At 41.0% G+C, this 15810-nt stretch overlaps 1 protein-coding gene across 2 annotated transcripts; it reads right to left on the minus strand.

Annotated features, from left to right (window-relative positions):
- Positions 1-2918: 2918 nt before the first annotated feature.
- On the minus strand, positions 2919-6502 carry LOC128689378 (U-scoloptoxin(01)-Cw1a). 2 transcript variants are annotated; one of them, XM_053777586.2, is made up of 3 exons: positions 6396-6502; positions 3894-4130; positions 2919-3553 (listed from the first exon to the last, which is right to left on the minus strand). In XM_053777586.2, exons 2-3 carry the CDS (start codon positions 4101-4103, stop codon positions 3380-3382), a joined length of 384 nt encoding a protein of 127 aa, XP_053633561.1. In that variant the 5' UTR covers positions 4104-4130; positions 6396-6502; the 3' UTR covers positions 2919-3379. The 2 variants fall into 2 exon arrangements, with proteins under 2 accessions (XP_053633561.1, XP_053633560.1); XM_053777585.2 differs by having other exon boundaries at positions 3894-4147; positions 6396-6466.
- Positions 6503-15810: the final 9308 nt, after the last annotated feature.

Below are 15810 nucleotides of genomic sequence, written 5' to 3' on the forward strand. Positions count from 1 at the left end.
CATGGTGACATTACACATCCCTGTCTAAGACCTACTTTTACCGGGAAGTAGTCTCCCTCTCTTCTACACACCCTAACCTGAGCCTCACTATCCTCATAAAAACTCTTTACAGTATTTAATAACTTACCACCTATTCCATATACTTGCAACATCTGCCACATTGCTCCTCTATCCACTCTATCATATGCCTTTTCTAAATCCATAAATGCAATAAAAACTTCCCTACCTTTATCTAAATACTGTTCACATATATGCTTCAATGTAAACACTTGATCTACACATCCCCTATCCACTCTAAAACCTCCTTGCTCATCCCCAACAGGACAAGGATCAGTCTGTCTAAAAGGGCAGCAATATGCAGAATCTTTTCTAAGCCTGATGTAAAAGGTACAAGCACATCAGTAAGATACTTGGCTTCATTAAGCTTAATAGCCTTAAATGTTAGATAGGACAATTTTTCAGTATCTACCTACACCCGTTAATTCCCTTATTCTGCAGCCTTGGTCCATCCAAGTTGTATATAAATTCATTGTCACTTTCATCCCTCTTCTCACTGCATGGCAACTCTGGGTCAGTTACATCATCTCCATACTGGTTTTCTTTGTCCCCAGGTGCTGTATAGCCCTTGTGGCTTAGCTTTTCTTTTTGATTATAATAATAATATTATAATAATAATATTATAATAATAATAATGGAGGCAAAGAAGGGAATGTATGAAAGTATAGTAGTACCAACACTCTTATATGGGTGTGAAGCTTGGGTGGTAAATGCAGCAGCGAGGAGACGGTTGGAGGCAGTGGAGATGTCCTGTTTAAGGGCAATGTGTGGTGTAAATATTATGCAGAAAATTCGGAGTGTGGAAATTAGGAGAAGGTGTGGAGTTAATAAAAGTATTAGTCAGAGGGCAGAAGAGGGGTTGTTGAGGTGGTTTGGTCATTTAGAGAGAATGGATCAAAGTAGAATGACATGGAAAGTATATAAATCTATAGGGGAAGGAAGGCGGGGTAGGGGTCGTCCTCGAAAGGGTTGGAGAGAGGGGGTAAAGGAGGTTTTGTGGGGAAGGGGCTTGGACTTCCAGCAAGCGTGCGTGAGCGTGTTAGATAGGAGTGAATGGAGACGAATGGTACTTGGGACCTGACGATCTGTTGGAGTGTGAGCAGGGTAATATTTAGTGAAGGGATTCAGGGAAACCGGTTATTTTCATATAGTCGGACTCGAGTCCTGGAAATGGGAAGTACAATGCCTGCACTTTAAAGGAGGGGTTTGGGATATTGGCAGTTTGGAGGGATATGTTGTGTGTCTTTATATGTGTATGCTTCTGGACTGTTGTATTCTGAGCACCTCTGCAAAAACAGTGATAATGTGCGAGTGTGGTGAAAGTGTTGAATGATGATGAAAGTATTTTCTTTTTGGGGATTTTCTTTCTTTTTTTTTGGGTCACCCTGCCTCGGTGGGAAACGGCCGACTTGTTGAAAAAAAAAAAAAAAATAATAATAATTTGTCCCCAGGTGCTAACCTAAGGTTCACTCTGTAGGCAACTTTGGCCTCTCCATCTTCTGAAATCCTGTAAAAACCTCATTCTTTATTTAGTTTGTGGATGATAAATGCCTTATTGTCTTGTTTCTCACAACCTCCCTTTGCATGAAGGTTCTTGACAAGCATCTACTGCCCTACCTTAAACATTTATTCCCTAATCTTCTTAAACCTTGACTTACAGGCATTGCTTCTTCCTAAAATGTTGGCTTGCTACAGTCCATGCAATGTGCAGAGCATCACATTGGGCTGCTACCCAGTCATTGCAAGGTACCTCGTGTCCTTCTGCCCTATCTAATAACAGATCCAGAGAAAATCTCAGCTCTTTTAATTTAAACCAGGTAGTAAGGGAGAAGCAAATGGAGTTGAGAGCGAGAGATAGATATAGTTATAGTTATAGTGACCCTAAATGTTTTGTTCACTGGCTTTCATGCTTGGTTGGTAGGGTTTGTAGCACTGATACACGTTACAGGGAAATCGCTCTCACTGTCCATTCCCGGTAGGGTGATACGGGTTTGTGTAGGTTTCACCAGTTTTCTCATGCACTGCATAGGTTCTTAATCAGTACACTTTGACACTGGGAACCTTGATTAGTGTGAACCCTCCCAGGATGTCATACCTGTTAAATATCTCATTCACTACTAGTGTGGCCAGTGCATCTGTATTCTTCCTGCCGTTATGTCATGGTTCCAGTAAGGAAGAATCCAAGGTTAGTATCTCAAAAAGGTGACATGCAGACAGTGCCTTCATCTGGGTCCACATTTCTGGCACCACTGGATCGAAACTGAATGCCTCCCATTCCACCAGGCGCTGTATAGCGCTGTATAGTAATAATAATTCTGGAACCACTGCCTCTTGCTACAGTACACTGACATCAGAGCCTGCAATGTTCCATTACATCTTTGTGTATACACTGCAAGTACCACCTGTATTTGATTAGCTGTGTCATTTGTTCAACCACTTGTTGGCCTACATCATTATGCATGTCTTTCATCACTTGCTCTTTCAAGACAACTAGCAACACAAGTTGCCTAACATGCTTTCTCCCAGGCCTTTTCCATTCACAATACAGCTGGGTATGACCTCCATATGTTTAGTGCTAGGAATGTAATGGCAATGTGGTAATACTATCTATAGGCAACAGACACTAACATTTATACTGTCCTAAGCCATGCTTTTCATTTTATATTTTCTGTTAAATGCAGGTTTTGAGTTAGTTTCCCAAAATTCTGTGCATCCTACAGGCTTTCCAATTGTTGTATATTTTGTCGATGCAGCAACGTGAAACAAAGCATCTAAATCTAAATAATAAAATAGCACAGATTCTTATTGCTCTGGCAAAGCTAGAAATTAAGGGAGCTAAGATCAGCAATGACAATACACCACAGGATGTGTATATTTATTGATGTGTGACATAATACATGTACAAACACATTAGACAAGACATATAGAGAGAGGGCAGCAGGCCCAGCCTGGCCCCTAGGACACCAGGCACAGGTGTGGCTGCACACCTGTGCAGACTACCTTTCTGCACAGCAGAGAGGTGGGAACATAGTCACAAACAAAAGAAACTTTTCAAAGTAAATGAAGTGTAAGAGAACATTTTGTGCCTGTAAAGTCTTAGTGAGTTGATAATACAGTAGAAGTGCACATATACAAGAAAGTAGAAAGTGTGGAATACAATAAAGATAGCATTTCATACATCAAAAAATATCCCTCAAAATTTTTGTATAAACTTACTATATCACCCCAAAACAAAGAATGACCTACAACAGATACCAGCAGCACACTAGATTATACTAGAGGGCTTTGTGCTTTTTTGGAGAATATGGTATAAGAGATTACACTAGATGTTATCCGTGGGCTCGGGTATCTTGCCGAAGTCAGCGTTGGAGATGTCGTAGAGAGATTCTGCTTGCTCACAAGGAAAGGCGTCTTCAGGGTGGGCACAGGTGAGGGACTCCTGGCTGAAGACTGTCTGGTTCCCGCAGATGAACGAGAAATGAGCTTGTTGAAGAATCTGAAAAGAACAAGGTGTAATTTTTGTTTTCTATTATGCATGTCTCTCATATTTAAATAACTGGAAATGCTTTATTATAGCAAATTAAACTCTCCTCTTGGACTTCTACCTATCCCCCACATTACTAACCCCAAATATATGCACTCCCTTTCAATGTAATTGAATAGTTCCTGCACAGGAATCATTCAACTAAACTGAATGGTTACACGAGCAACCTGGGAATCAATTCTCAGGGGTATATACTGATAAGGGCATTTGTCTCACGCTTATACAATAATGTAAAGCAATATAGAATGTTTCTATTGTAACTGTTATTCAAGTGGCAGCACTGATGACCCACCCTGCCTGTAAGCTCATCCACCACAGGATGACAGATGTGAAAGATTCTGCAGTCATTGGCCACATCGGCATAGTAGCCATAGGGGCGGTTCTCACAGGAGAACACCTGGTTGGGAGGGCCACCCAAGATCTCGAGAAAACCATCAGGTAGTTGGTAGGCCATGCGGGCGGCAGTGACGGAGGCCAGGGCGAGGAAAATCACAATCTTCATGTCGCTAGAGATGAAAATATGGCTCTTCTGAAGGTGTAAAGAAACTGTTAAATCAGATTAGGACAATATATTAAATGCGTAGAATTCTAAACACACAAAGAAACTGCTTCAGCTACTGCCTTAAGGACTGTAAAGAAGTAAAGAATCAGTACATTAAGATAAGATAAGATAAGATTTCGTTCGGATTTTTAACCCCGGAGGGTTAGCCACCCAGGATAACCCAAGAAAGTCAGTGCGTCATCGAGGACTGTCTAACTTATTTCCATTGGGGTCCTTAATCTTGTCCCCCAGGATGCGACCCACACCAGTCGACTAACACCCAGGTACCTATTTGCTGCTAGGTGAACAGGACAACAGGTGTAAGGAAACGTGTCGAATGTTTCCACCCGCCGGGAATCGAACCCGGGCCCTCCGTGTGTGAAGCGGGAGCTTTAGCCACCAGGCCACCGGGCCACGTACGTGTAGACGTACATGACTTGTCTGCAGGATTGTGAAGATATAGGGCAACTGGCCCATAATGCCTAGGCATAATAGAGACTCTCTTTGCATTGCAACCCACTATTGTATATACACAATCTCAATGTACTGTTTGCAAAGACATTAAATAAATAAATAAATGTGAAAGAATAGTGAAAAGGATCAGATGCCGTTCATGATAATGTTAATGGTAATGTAGAGAGCACTGTAACTCCCTCATACCAAAACAAAAATGACCAAGCGCAAAATAAATATGAATGACACATGTTTAGTGCATTTCTATGAGTATATTTAAAATATGCTGTTGAGTCTGGCAAAATATTCTTTTTCCCCAAGAAATCTCCCGACTTCGGTAAGGGGCTCTTGATCAAGGGGATTGGACCTGACTTCCCCTGAATCGAAGTTTAACATTCCTTTAGACGCTATATGATCCATGCAGATTTAGCGCTCCACATGAATGCAATAATCATAATCATCTGCAAAATAATGGGTTACCAGAAATACATGATCAATAAAATATAATAATGATTTTGTGATTCATAATGGGTTGGCAAATATCTTTGTTAGTGGGTTTGGGTTCGAGAAAGACCCGCCTAGTATGGGCCAGTAGGCCTGCTGCAGTGTTCCTTCTCTCTTGTGTTAAAAAAAAGTAGATTAAAACGGTGACCTGAAAACTTCATTAAGGGTAAACCGAAGACTGCGTTGAAACTAAAGGAGGAACATACGTCACAACGCTGGCAGAAGCATGCGAATTTAAAAGCAAAATTGCTAAAAAAAAAAAGACAGTAGCACAAAAGGTGCATCCCCGTGTGTCCAGTCTGGCTGGAGGATGCTCAGGGAGGAGCAGGTTATAAGGTCATTTAAGTGGCTATTTTACCTGCTGCGGGTATAAAAAGCCAACTACTCACGTCACTTTGGCACAGATCCTCGTGAGTTAACACTGTTGGTCTGGGAAGGTATAGTACTGTTGGTCTGGGAACGTATGGCACTGTTGGTCTGGGAGAGTACTACACTGTAGGTCTGGAAAGGTACGGCACTGTTGGTCTGTGAAGGTGCAGCACTGCTGGTCTAGGAAGGTACAGCATTGTTGGTCTGTGAAGGTGCAACACTGGAAATATAAACACATATGCAGTTTAATGTGATCCTTTATTGACAACGTTTCGCCCACATAGTGGGCTTTTTCAAGTCAAACATCTGTTTGTGATTTGAAAAAGCCCACTATGTGGGCGAAACGTTGTCAATAAAGGATCACATTAAACTGCATATGTGTTTATATTTCCATTGTGTCGGTATTTTATACCATTTATTTCCAAGGTGCAACACTGTTGGTCTGGGAAGGTAACTTGCAGCACTTTCTGGTAGGACTAACAGGTGGTCGTTGTTGTTATGGCGGACCACAACTAGTGCTGACCCTAGTTGGTCAACACAGCACAAGTGGTCTCACCACCTACTCAATCGGTCACTTTGTTTTAGTATGGTCCGTAATTCTCGTCTGATTTCCAAGTCATAATTCACAATATTAACCATTCTTAATTAGGAACCAAGTCAATGAAAGATACTCTGAATTACAACTACAGTCATGTTTTAAGTTATGAAAAAAAAAAAAACTTTTCAGGAATAAGTGTATTTAAGATTTGCAATTACCGAAGCCGTATCTTGAAAGAATCATTGAGTGTTTTTGAAACAAAATTTTAAGCATTTTTTGTTTGTAATTTGGATAGACAACAACGTGTTTCCAACAGTCTCCAAGAGCGTGAATGTACCTCCCGTGTTGACTCTTCAGTGTTTGTGAGTGTTCTTTATACTCAAGCTTACTCGGTTGTTCTGGGAGGAGGATCCTGACGAGGCAGGTTACCGCTGTGGCGTGGTGGAGCTGACTGTGAAGATGCCCCAAGAGTCGCTTATTTATATACAGCGCCAAGAGGCGCCCACGACCTCTGACATCATATGTAAACATTGTGTAACTAGGCATAGTCGTGAGTGACTCTATGAAAGGTGTAAGTGTGTGTGTACTCACCTATATGTGGTTGCAGGAGTTGATTCACAGCTCCTGTGTGTGTTTAATGAAAGTTAAGCGTTAAATCCACAAGGGTCATACAGATTGTGTGTATATGTGTGTGTGGGTACTCACATATTTGGTTGCAGGGGTCGATTCACAGCTCCTGGCTCAGACTCTTCGCTGGTCTCTACTAGGTCCACTCTCTCCTTGCTCCATGAGCTTTATCGTACCTCTTCTTCAAGCTATGTATGAATCTTGCCTCTACTACATCACTCTCCAGACTGTTCCTTCCTGACAATTCTACGACTGAAGAAATACTTCCTAACATCCCTGTGGCTCATCTGAATTTTCAACTTCCAGTCGTGACCCCTTGTTGCCGTGTCCCACCTCTGAAACATCTAGTCCCTATCCAGCATGTCAATTCCTCTCAGTATTTTATATGTCATTATCATGTCCTCCCTATCCCTCCTGTCTAGCGTCGTCAGGGTGATTTCCCTTAACTTCTCCTTGTAGGACATAATAGCTCCAGGACTTCTTGCAAACCATTACACTTTCTCTAATTTCTTGATGTGCTTGACCAGGTGTGGGTTCCATAATGGTGCTGCGTACTCCAGTGTGGGGCTGACGTACAAGGTGTGCAGAGTCTGGAATGCTTCTTTACTCAGGTGTCGGAACGCTATTCTTAGGTTTGCCAGGCGCCCCATATGCTGCAGTTATTTGGTTGATGTACGCTTCAGATGTGCTCGGTATTATACTCGCCCTTCAAGATCCTTTTTCTTGAGTGAGGTTTGCAGTCTATGGCCCCCTAGCCTGTACTCTGCGGTCTTATTTGACCTTTCCTAATGTTCGTGACTTTGCACTTGGTAGGGTTAAACTCTAGGAGCCAGTTTTTAGACCAGATTTCCAGCCTGTCCAGACTCCTTTGTAGTTCTACCTGATCCTCATCCACCCGAATTCTCTGCATAAGCTTCACAACGTCTGCAAACAGGGACACCTCTCAATCTATCCCATCCATCAAAAACAGCATCGGCCCTAGGACTGACGCTTGGGGAACCCCGCTCATCACAAGCGTCCGCTCTTACCCCTTGTCACGTACCATCACTCGTTGTTTCCTCCCTGTTAGATATTCTCTGATCCATGTGTGTGTGTTATTATAATCAAAACTAAACGCTAAACCCAAAGGATCATACATCTTGTATATGTGGTAAATACACTAAACCATTTTGACATATATATATATATATATATATATATATATATATATATATATATATATATATATATATATATATATATATATATACAAAAATTGCAGACAGGCGATTTTAACAATGCAAGAGTACTTTCACACTTCTCAGTGCATCATCAGGAGTTGTGCAATGTTGCAAGGACAACAACAGGAGAAATAGGATAAGTTTTCAGAGTATGGTAGTGCGGTGGCACCAGCAAATCTCAGAGAGGGAGAGGCCCAGGGGAATCCGCTGGGCCTAAAACAGACTTAAATTCATTACTTCTATTTTAAATATCTTATAGACAATAGTTGCTCAGGTGAAAAGAAAGAGCCACACGTAATTGGATACCAAGCCATGTTGATATCCAAGGAAATGAGGCTGCAAATCAAGCCGCGAGACTGGCCATAAGTAATCCCTAAATTCTGATTCATATATCAGTAAGTCTGCATCAGATCAAATAGTTGAAAACTTTGCAAGGCAAACAAAGGACACTCCCGACTCTTCAAGGTCTCACCTGGCAACTGAAGCTCAACGTATAACCTATTATCGGCTGCGTTAAGGGTACTCTACCGCATGGATGATAGCTGAGAAGTCAGACGAAAACAGTGTGAACACTGGCAACAGTATGTCAGACAGTTACTCATCCATTACCTGCTGGAATGCCAAGCGACCCTTCCATCAGAAAATTGCCCCTTCACTCCACCACCCAACAAGGACCTAACTAAAACTGCCGTTAGCTTTGTGTTCCTAAGAGTAAATGACTTAGGGACACTTACGGTAATTCAAGTAAAATACCCTCCACCTGAGTACTCTAAAATACAACACAGTAAGTGCCAGGGGCCCAAGACTGTTCAACTGCCTCTCAGCATACATAAGGGGGACTACCAATAGACTCCTGCCTTCAAGAGGGAGCTGGACAGGCACCTAAAGTCAGTACCTGATCAGCCGGGCTGTAATTTGTACGTCGTTTTGCGTGCAACCAGGAGTAACAGGTTGATCAGGTCCTGATCCACCGCGAAGCCTGGTCATGGACCGGGCCGCGGGGGCGTTGACACCTGAAACACCCTACAGGTATACCTCATTAACGTATTGGTGGATAATTTGTTAATTTTAGACAATTATTATAAAAATTAGACGGTATGTTTAACCCATCTTAGTAACGACAGGCCAGCGATGAAGAAAGCCTTGACCTCTTCCTTAGCAATCATCACTTAAAATATAAATCTCATTATCAAGGGTACTACTACATACACTATGTCTTATCATGATTAACTATATGTGCAAACGAGACTCAAGGGAACCAGTGGAAAGTCATCATATGAATAAATCCGGCGTGAGGAGATTTTTTCTGTAAAGAATATCAAAACAACATATTCCTAGTACTGATTTGATAAAGCTCAATTAAGAGAGAGAGAGAGAGAGATAGAGGTGTTAATAAAGAAGTAAGCAAAAACTAGTGTCTTTTACCCTGCTTGCAGGCAAGCCATGTATACAACAGTGACATATTCTTCAGATAATGTACAGAGCGCTGAAGTGGTTCATGTTGCTTGAAGCCTATCAAACACATGATGATCGCTGAGGCTGCATGTCACCTGTCCACCACCAGTCAAGGTTGCTGGATGGAGGTTAAAGCCTGTCAACTACACTAAGGTCCCATAACTTTTGCACTACCAGACAATAATACCTCAGTCCCTAAAATAGGCATTAAAGTAAACTTCCAGTATATATGTGTAAGGAGAACTGCACTATCGATGTGTATCCTGTGACTAGTCAAGAATACATCTCGGCGTATATACCCACTTACTCCCAGAAAAAAAAAAACAGTAATCGAATTAAATATATATTATCTTTGATTTCATTTGTTAATGCTGATTGATTGGGAAAACTTGTGGAAAAGAAACAGCTAAAATATGCATTTTGATGATTATCCATTTACATTATTTTATTTATATTATTAATATTCCCCCCAGAAATATTTCAATGTTCATTATATTTTTTAAGGTCCACTTCTGGTGTAAATTGTGGGACCCATAACCTCGGAGAAGTGGATAAAAAGACTTCAAGGGAGAATATTTCGATTTCTTCCTGAAGCCATTTAAATATTCCGCTTCCCCTACCACCCCATCTTTTCATTCTTTTTTACCAATAGTTATATTTTATTACATAATAATATGGTACAAGATATTTAAGGGATACATTGTTGGTAGCCTCAATATATGATGATCAGTGGGTCTCCTCAGATCCGTATTTATGACACACATTGTGTATATTCTGCTGGGTATCTCCCTTCTGATGTGTATATTCTGCTGGGTATCTCCCTTATGATGTATATATTCTGCTGGGTATCTCCCTTCTGATGTGTATATTCTGCTGGGTATCTCCCTTCTGATGTGTATATTCTGCTGGGCATCTCCCTTCTGATGTGTATATTCTGCTGGGCATCTCCCTTCTGATGTGTATATTCTGCTGGGCATCTCCCTTCTGATGTGTATATTCTGCTGGGTATCTCCCTTATGATGTATATATTCTGCTGGGTATCTCCCTTCTGATGTGTATATTCTGCTGGGCATCTCCCTTCTGATGTGTATATTCTGCTGGGTATCTCCCTTATGATGTATATATTCTGCTGGGTATCTCCCTTCTGATGTGTATATTCTGCTGGATATCTCCCTTCTGAGGTGTATATTCTGCTGGGTATCTCCCTTCTGATGTGTATATTCTGCTGGGTATCTCCCTTATGATGTATATATTCTGCTGGGTATCTCCCTTCTGATGTGTATATTCTGCTGGGTATCTCCCTTCTGATGTGTATATTCTGCTGGGCATCTCCCTTCTGATGTGTATATTCTGCTGGGCATCTCCCTTCTGATGTGTATATTCTGCTGGGCATCTCCCTTCTGATGTGTATATTCTGCTGGGTATCTCCCTTATGATGTATATATTCTGCTGGGTATCTCCCTTCTGATGTGTATATTCTGCTGGGCATCTCCCTTCTGATGTGTATATTCTGCTGGGTATCTCCCTTATGATGTATATATTCTGCTGGGTATCTCCCTTCTGATGTGTATATTCTGCTGGATATCTCCCTTCTGAGGTGTATATTCTGCTGGGTATCTCCCTTCTGATGTGTATATTCTGCTGGGTATCTCCCTTATGATGTATATATTTTGCTGGGTATCTCCCTTCTGATGTGTATATTCTGCTGGGTATCTCCCTTCTGATGTGTATATTCTGCTAGGTATCTCCCTTCTGATGTATATATTCTGCTGGGTATCTCCCTTCTGATGTGTATATTCTGCTAGGTATCTCCCTTCTGATGTGTATATTCTGCTAGGTATCTCCCTTCTGATGTATATATTCTGCTGGGTATCTCCCTTCTGATGTGTATATTCTGCTAGGTATCTCCCTTCTGATGTATATATTCTGCTGGGTATCTCCCTTCTGATGTGTATATTCTGCTGGGTATCTCCCTTCTGATGTATATATTCTGCTGGGTATCTCCCTTCTGATGTGTATATTCTGCTGGGTATCTCCCTTCTGATGTGTATATTCTGCTAGGTATCTCCCTTCTGATGTATATATTCTGCTGGGTATCTCCCTTCTGATGTGTATATTCTGCTAGGTATCTCCCTTCTGATGTATATATTCTGCTGGGTATCTCCCTTCTGATGTGTATATTCTGCTAGGTATCTCCCTTCTGATGTATATATTCTGCTGGGTATCTCCCTTCTGATGTGTATATTCTGCTGGGTATCTCCCTTCTGATGTATATATTCTGCTGGGTATCTCCCTTCTGATGTATATATTCTGCTGGGTATCTCCCTTCTGATGTGTATATTCTGCTGGGTATCTCCCTTCTGATGTGTATATTCTGCTGGGTATCTCCCTTCTGATGTGTATATTCTGCGGGGTATCTCCCTTCTGATGTGTATATTCTGCTGGGCATCTCCCTTCCAATGTGTATATTCTGCTGGGTATCTCCCTTCTGATGTGTATATTCTGCGGGGTATCTCCCTTCTGATGTGTATATTCTGCTGGGCATCTCCCTTCCAATGTGTATATTCTGCTGGGTATCTCCCTTCTGATGTGTATATTCTGCTGGGTATCTCCCTTCTGATGTATATATTCTGCTGGGTATCTCCCTTCTGATGTGTATATTCTGCTGGGTATCTCCCTTCTGATGTATATATTCTGCTGGGTATCTCCCTTCTGATGTGTATATTCTGCTGGGTATCTCCCTTCTGATGTATATATTCTGCTGGGTATCTCCCTTCTGATGTATATATTCTGCTGGGTATCTCCCTTCTGATGTATAAATTCTGCTGGGTATCTCCCTTCTGATGTGTATATTCTGCTGGGTATCTCCCTTCTGATGTATATATTCTGCTGGGTATCTCCCTTCTGATGTATATATTCTGCTGGGTATCTCCCTTCTGATGTATATATTCTGCTGGGTATCTCCCTTCTGATGTATATATTCTGCTGGGTATCTCCCTTCTGATGTATATATTCTGCTGGGTATCTCCATTCTGATGTATAAATTCTGCTTGGTATCTCCCTTCTGATGTGTATATTCTGCTGGGTATTTCCCTTCTGATGTGTATGCACTGAGAGCAACAATGCATATATACTTGGGAGGGATGTATGTCTCAGTATGGTTTAGAAAAGCAAGTAGGCAAACACGTTTCGGTCCTGAGACCTTGATCACTTCAGAAATGATCAAGTTTACCTGGGGTATACCGGGAGAGGGTTTCGGGGATCAACGCCCCCGCGGCTCGGTCTGAGACCAGACCTTATGGTGGCTCAGGGTCTGATCAACCAGGCTGTTACTGCAGGCCGCACGCAAGCTGACGTACGAACCACAGCCCGGTTGGTCAGGTACTGACTTTAGGTCTCAGGACCGAAACGTTTTCTAATAAATATGTCCTAGCGTGTGTTTACATATTTTTCTAAACCAATTTGTCTGTATACCAAGGTTTATACCATGTCTCAGTATATATACTCTTAAAAGTTTACTTTAATCTATTAGGAATTAAAATATTTTTGACTGGTGACCAGGTGATCGCAGCTTTAAAATGATCATTGTGTAGTCGGTAGGCTTTAAACTTTATTTTTGTTATAAAGTTGTTTCAAATTAGACGTTTTGTGAAAAGGGTGAATTTAAAAAAAAAAATAAAATACACGAAAAATATATATTGAATTAAAATGTATTTTGTATAAGTAAACGTTAAAACATATTTAAAAATTTTTGAAAAATTCTATATGAAAGTGTTGAGAATTGTCAAGTGAACAACACTGAGGAAAAAACTATGGAGTAAAATTGAAATTTGAAGTGCCCTGAGGCTGGGTGGAGGGCTCTTGCTCCAAGGAATTGGAACCGTTCTCTCTTTCCTTGGCTCGAATCTAATTACCTCGCATTTCCCTACGGGTTTAGCCTTCCACGATGAATGTAAACAACGGTGAGGTGACATGGAAACACTAGGGAGGTCAGCGAGCCCTGAGGTTGACTGAGGTCAACGAGCCCTAAGGTTGACTGAGGTCAACGAGCCCTAAGGTTGACTGAGGTCAACGAGCCCTGAGGTTGACTGAGGTCAACGAGCCCTGAGGTTGACTGAGGTCACTGAACATTTTTTTTTTATTTTTGAGAAAATTTATACGTTAACAATAGTTCTAAAGGAAAGAGGAGATGCAACTCACATTTATGAACAGAGTTCCAGTTGCTCATTATCACTCATTAGTGGGTCGCTAGTGATTCTTCATCTCACTCCTCGGATCATTAACCCCCACCAGGTCTTTAGTGCCCTTTCAACCCATTAGATTATTAAGGGGAAGGGCCACTGGGCCCTTTTGTAGGGCCGTTACTACCTCTTTAAGTCCTTCCCACAGAACATTAACATATTTAAGCCCTTCCCACATTAACATCTTTAAGTCCTTCCCACAGAACATTAACATATTTAAGCCCTTCCCACATTAACATCTTTAAGTCCTTCCCACAGAACATTAACATATTTAAGCCCTTCCCACATTAACATCTTTAAGTCCTTCCCACAGAACATTAACACTTATCTCTTCAACACCTTCCTCAGATCATTAACACTCATCACAGGGTCACTAGTGCCTCTTCTCTACCTTCACTTTCTCAACCCGGTGTAAACATCGCTTGCTTTGTCCAGTAGCTCTTTGTCTCCACGACTTTGAGATGTTTCCTTTCTATAAGATATATATGTCGTGCCGAATAGGTAAAACTTGCGATTTTGGCTTAAATAACAACTCTTTTCATGCCGAATAAGGCAAGCGAAAATTTGTGTTTGCAATAATTTCGAAAAAATTATTCTGAACCTAACGAGAAAAATATTTCATTGTGTTTGTTTATTATTAAATTATTCTAACTCATCTAAAATATATTTAGTTGGATTAAGCTAAATTAAATTGTGCCTGTTATAATAAGGTTAAGTAAGTTTTCTAAGGTTCTTTTGGTACAAAATTATTAATTTTTATGTTAACGTAAATAAAAAAATATATCTTTAAAAATATAAAAGAAAATTTTAGAAAGGATCTAATTTTAAATGAGTTCTTGCTAATCGACCAGTTTGACCTATTCGGCACGACATATATATTCTTGATGTTTGTGTACAGTTGAGGTGCTGTCCTGACCTTTAGTCACACAGTTATCAATTCATTATGCTTATCTAATCTCTCTGACTTTAATCTGTTTATAATTAATAATTCTGCAATCATCCGCTAATGAGTTTCTTGCTCAATGTTTTTTTTTTCTTCGAAGACTTAAGGATTTTTATTGATTATCAGTTTCTGTCGTTACATTATTTTAATGTGCTAGGAAATGCTTAAATTTCCGAGTGAAATTTCTGTTTATTTGTGATCGGTTGTTCGTTGTTGAAACAAGAGAGATGGAGAGGGAAATACGTAGAAAAAAGTGGGTGATAGAGGAAATAAGGGAGTGAGTTTTGGAGGGAGGGAGAGAAGGAGGAAGGGAGAGAAGGACCATGGGATGGAAAACAGGAAGACAAGAGGGAGGAAAAAAAAGGGAAGTAGGGAGGCACTTAAATTCAGTACCTAACCAGCCGGGCTGTGGTTCATACGTCGGTTTGCGTGCTGCCATCAGTAACAGGCTGATTGATGAGACCCTGATCCACCGCGAGGCCTGGTCACAGACCGGGCCTCGGGGGCGTTGACCCCCGAAACCTTCTCCAGGTATACTCCAGGGACTAATGGAAGTGTGAGACAAGAGAATGAGGTTGGAGGAGGAGGAGGGAGAGAATAAAAGAATAAGGAGTAAGAGAATAGACTAACAGAGAAAGAGTACCATTGTGCCCTGCATCACAGGGGGTCCTGAGGTGAAAGCAGAACTGGGTGACACTAAAGCAAGCAAGCCTAACATGCCATTCTTCCTTCACGAATAAGTAACGAGACTTCGTGTGCTTCCCCGCCGTGAACAATGAGAGCCTCGTTGCAAGCACTGCTCTGATATACTGGCTTTAGATATACTAACCTCAGATATACTGCTTTCAGATATACATCTTGATTTATCTGTGCATTTACACATACACTGTGCATCTGTTTGCTGTATAGTCCTTGTGGCTTAGCGCTTCTTTTTGATTATAATAATAATAATGTGCATCTGTTTTCTTTTGGTTGATTTACTGGGGTTTATAACCTTTCAACTGAATATTTCGATAAATTTCCCCGTTTAAAAGTCATTTTACAGGGTAATTCTTATTTATAATTATGATAATTTATTCTCTTAAGAAAAGGTAAAAATTTACATTTTTTTCGTAAAGCCCATAAGTATATATATATGCAGCCTTAATGACCCTGTGTGTAGCCGATAAGCTTTAAACCCAATTAACTAACGATCTCCTTCAGAGAGAGAGAGAGAGAGAGAGAGAGAGAGAGAGAGAGAGAGAGAGAGAGAGAGAGAGAGAGAGAGAGAGAGAGAGAGAGTGTCAAACCCTGTGTCAAAAAAGAGAGAGAGAGCTGT

Source organism: Cherax quadricarinatus, chromosome 18, assembly GCF_038502225.1.
Source record: "Cherax quadricarinatus isolate ZL_2023a chromosome 18, ASM3850222v1, whole genome shotgun sequence".
NCBI classification, from domain to species: Eukaryota; Metazoa; Arthropoda; class Malacostraca; order Decapoda; family Parastacidae; genus Cherax; species Cherax quadricarinatus.

Excerpts from the sequence above, each read along its gene's own strand:
- LOC128689378 (XM_053777586.2), bottom strand. The coding sequence starts at position 4,103 with ATGAAGATTGTGATTTTCCTCGCCCTGGCCTCCGTCACTGCCGCCCGC. Across the intron at positions 3,554-3,893 it reads TGGATGAGCTTACAGGCAGG|ATTCTTCAACAAGCTCATTT; the intron begins GTGGGTCATCAG and ends TGTTCTTTTCAG.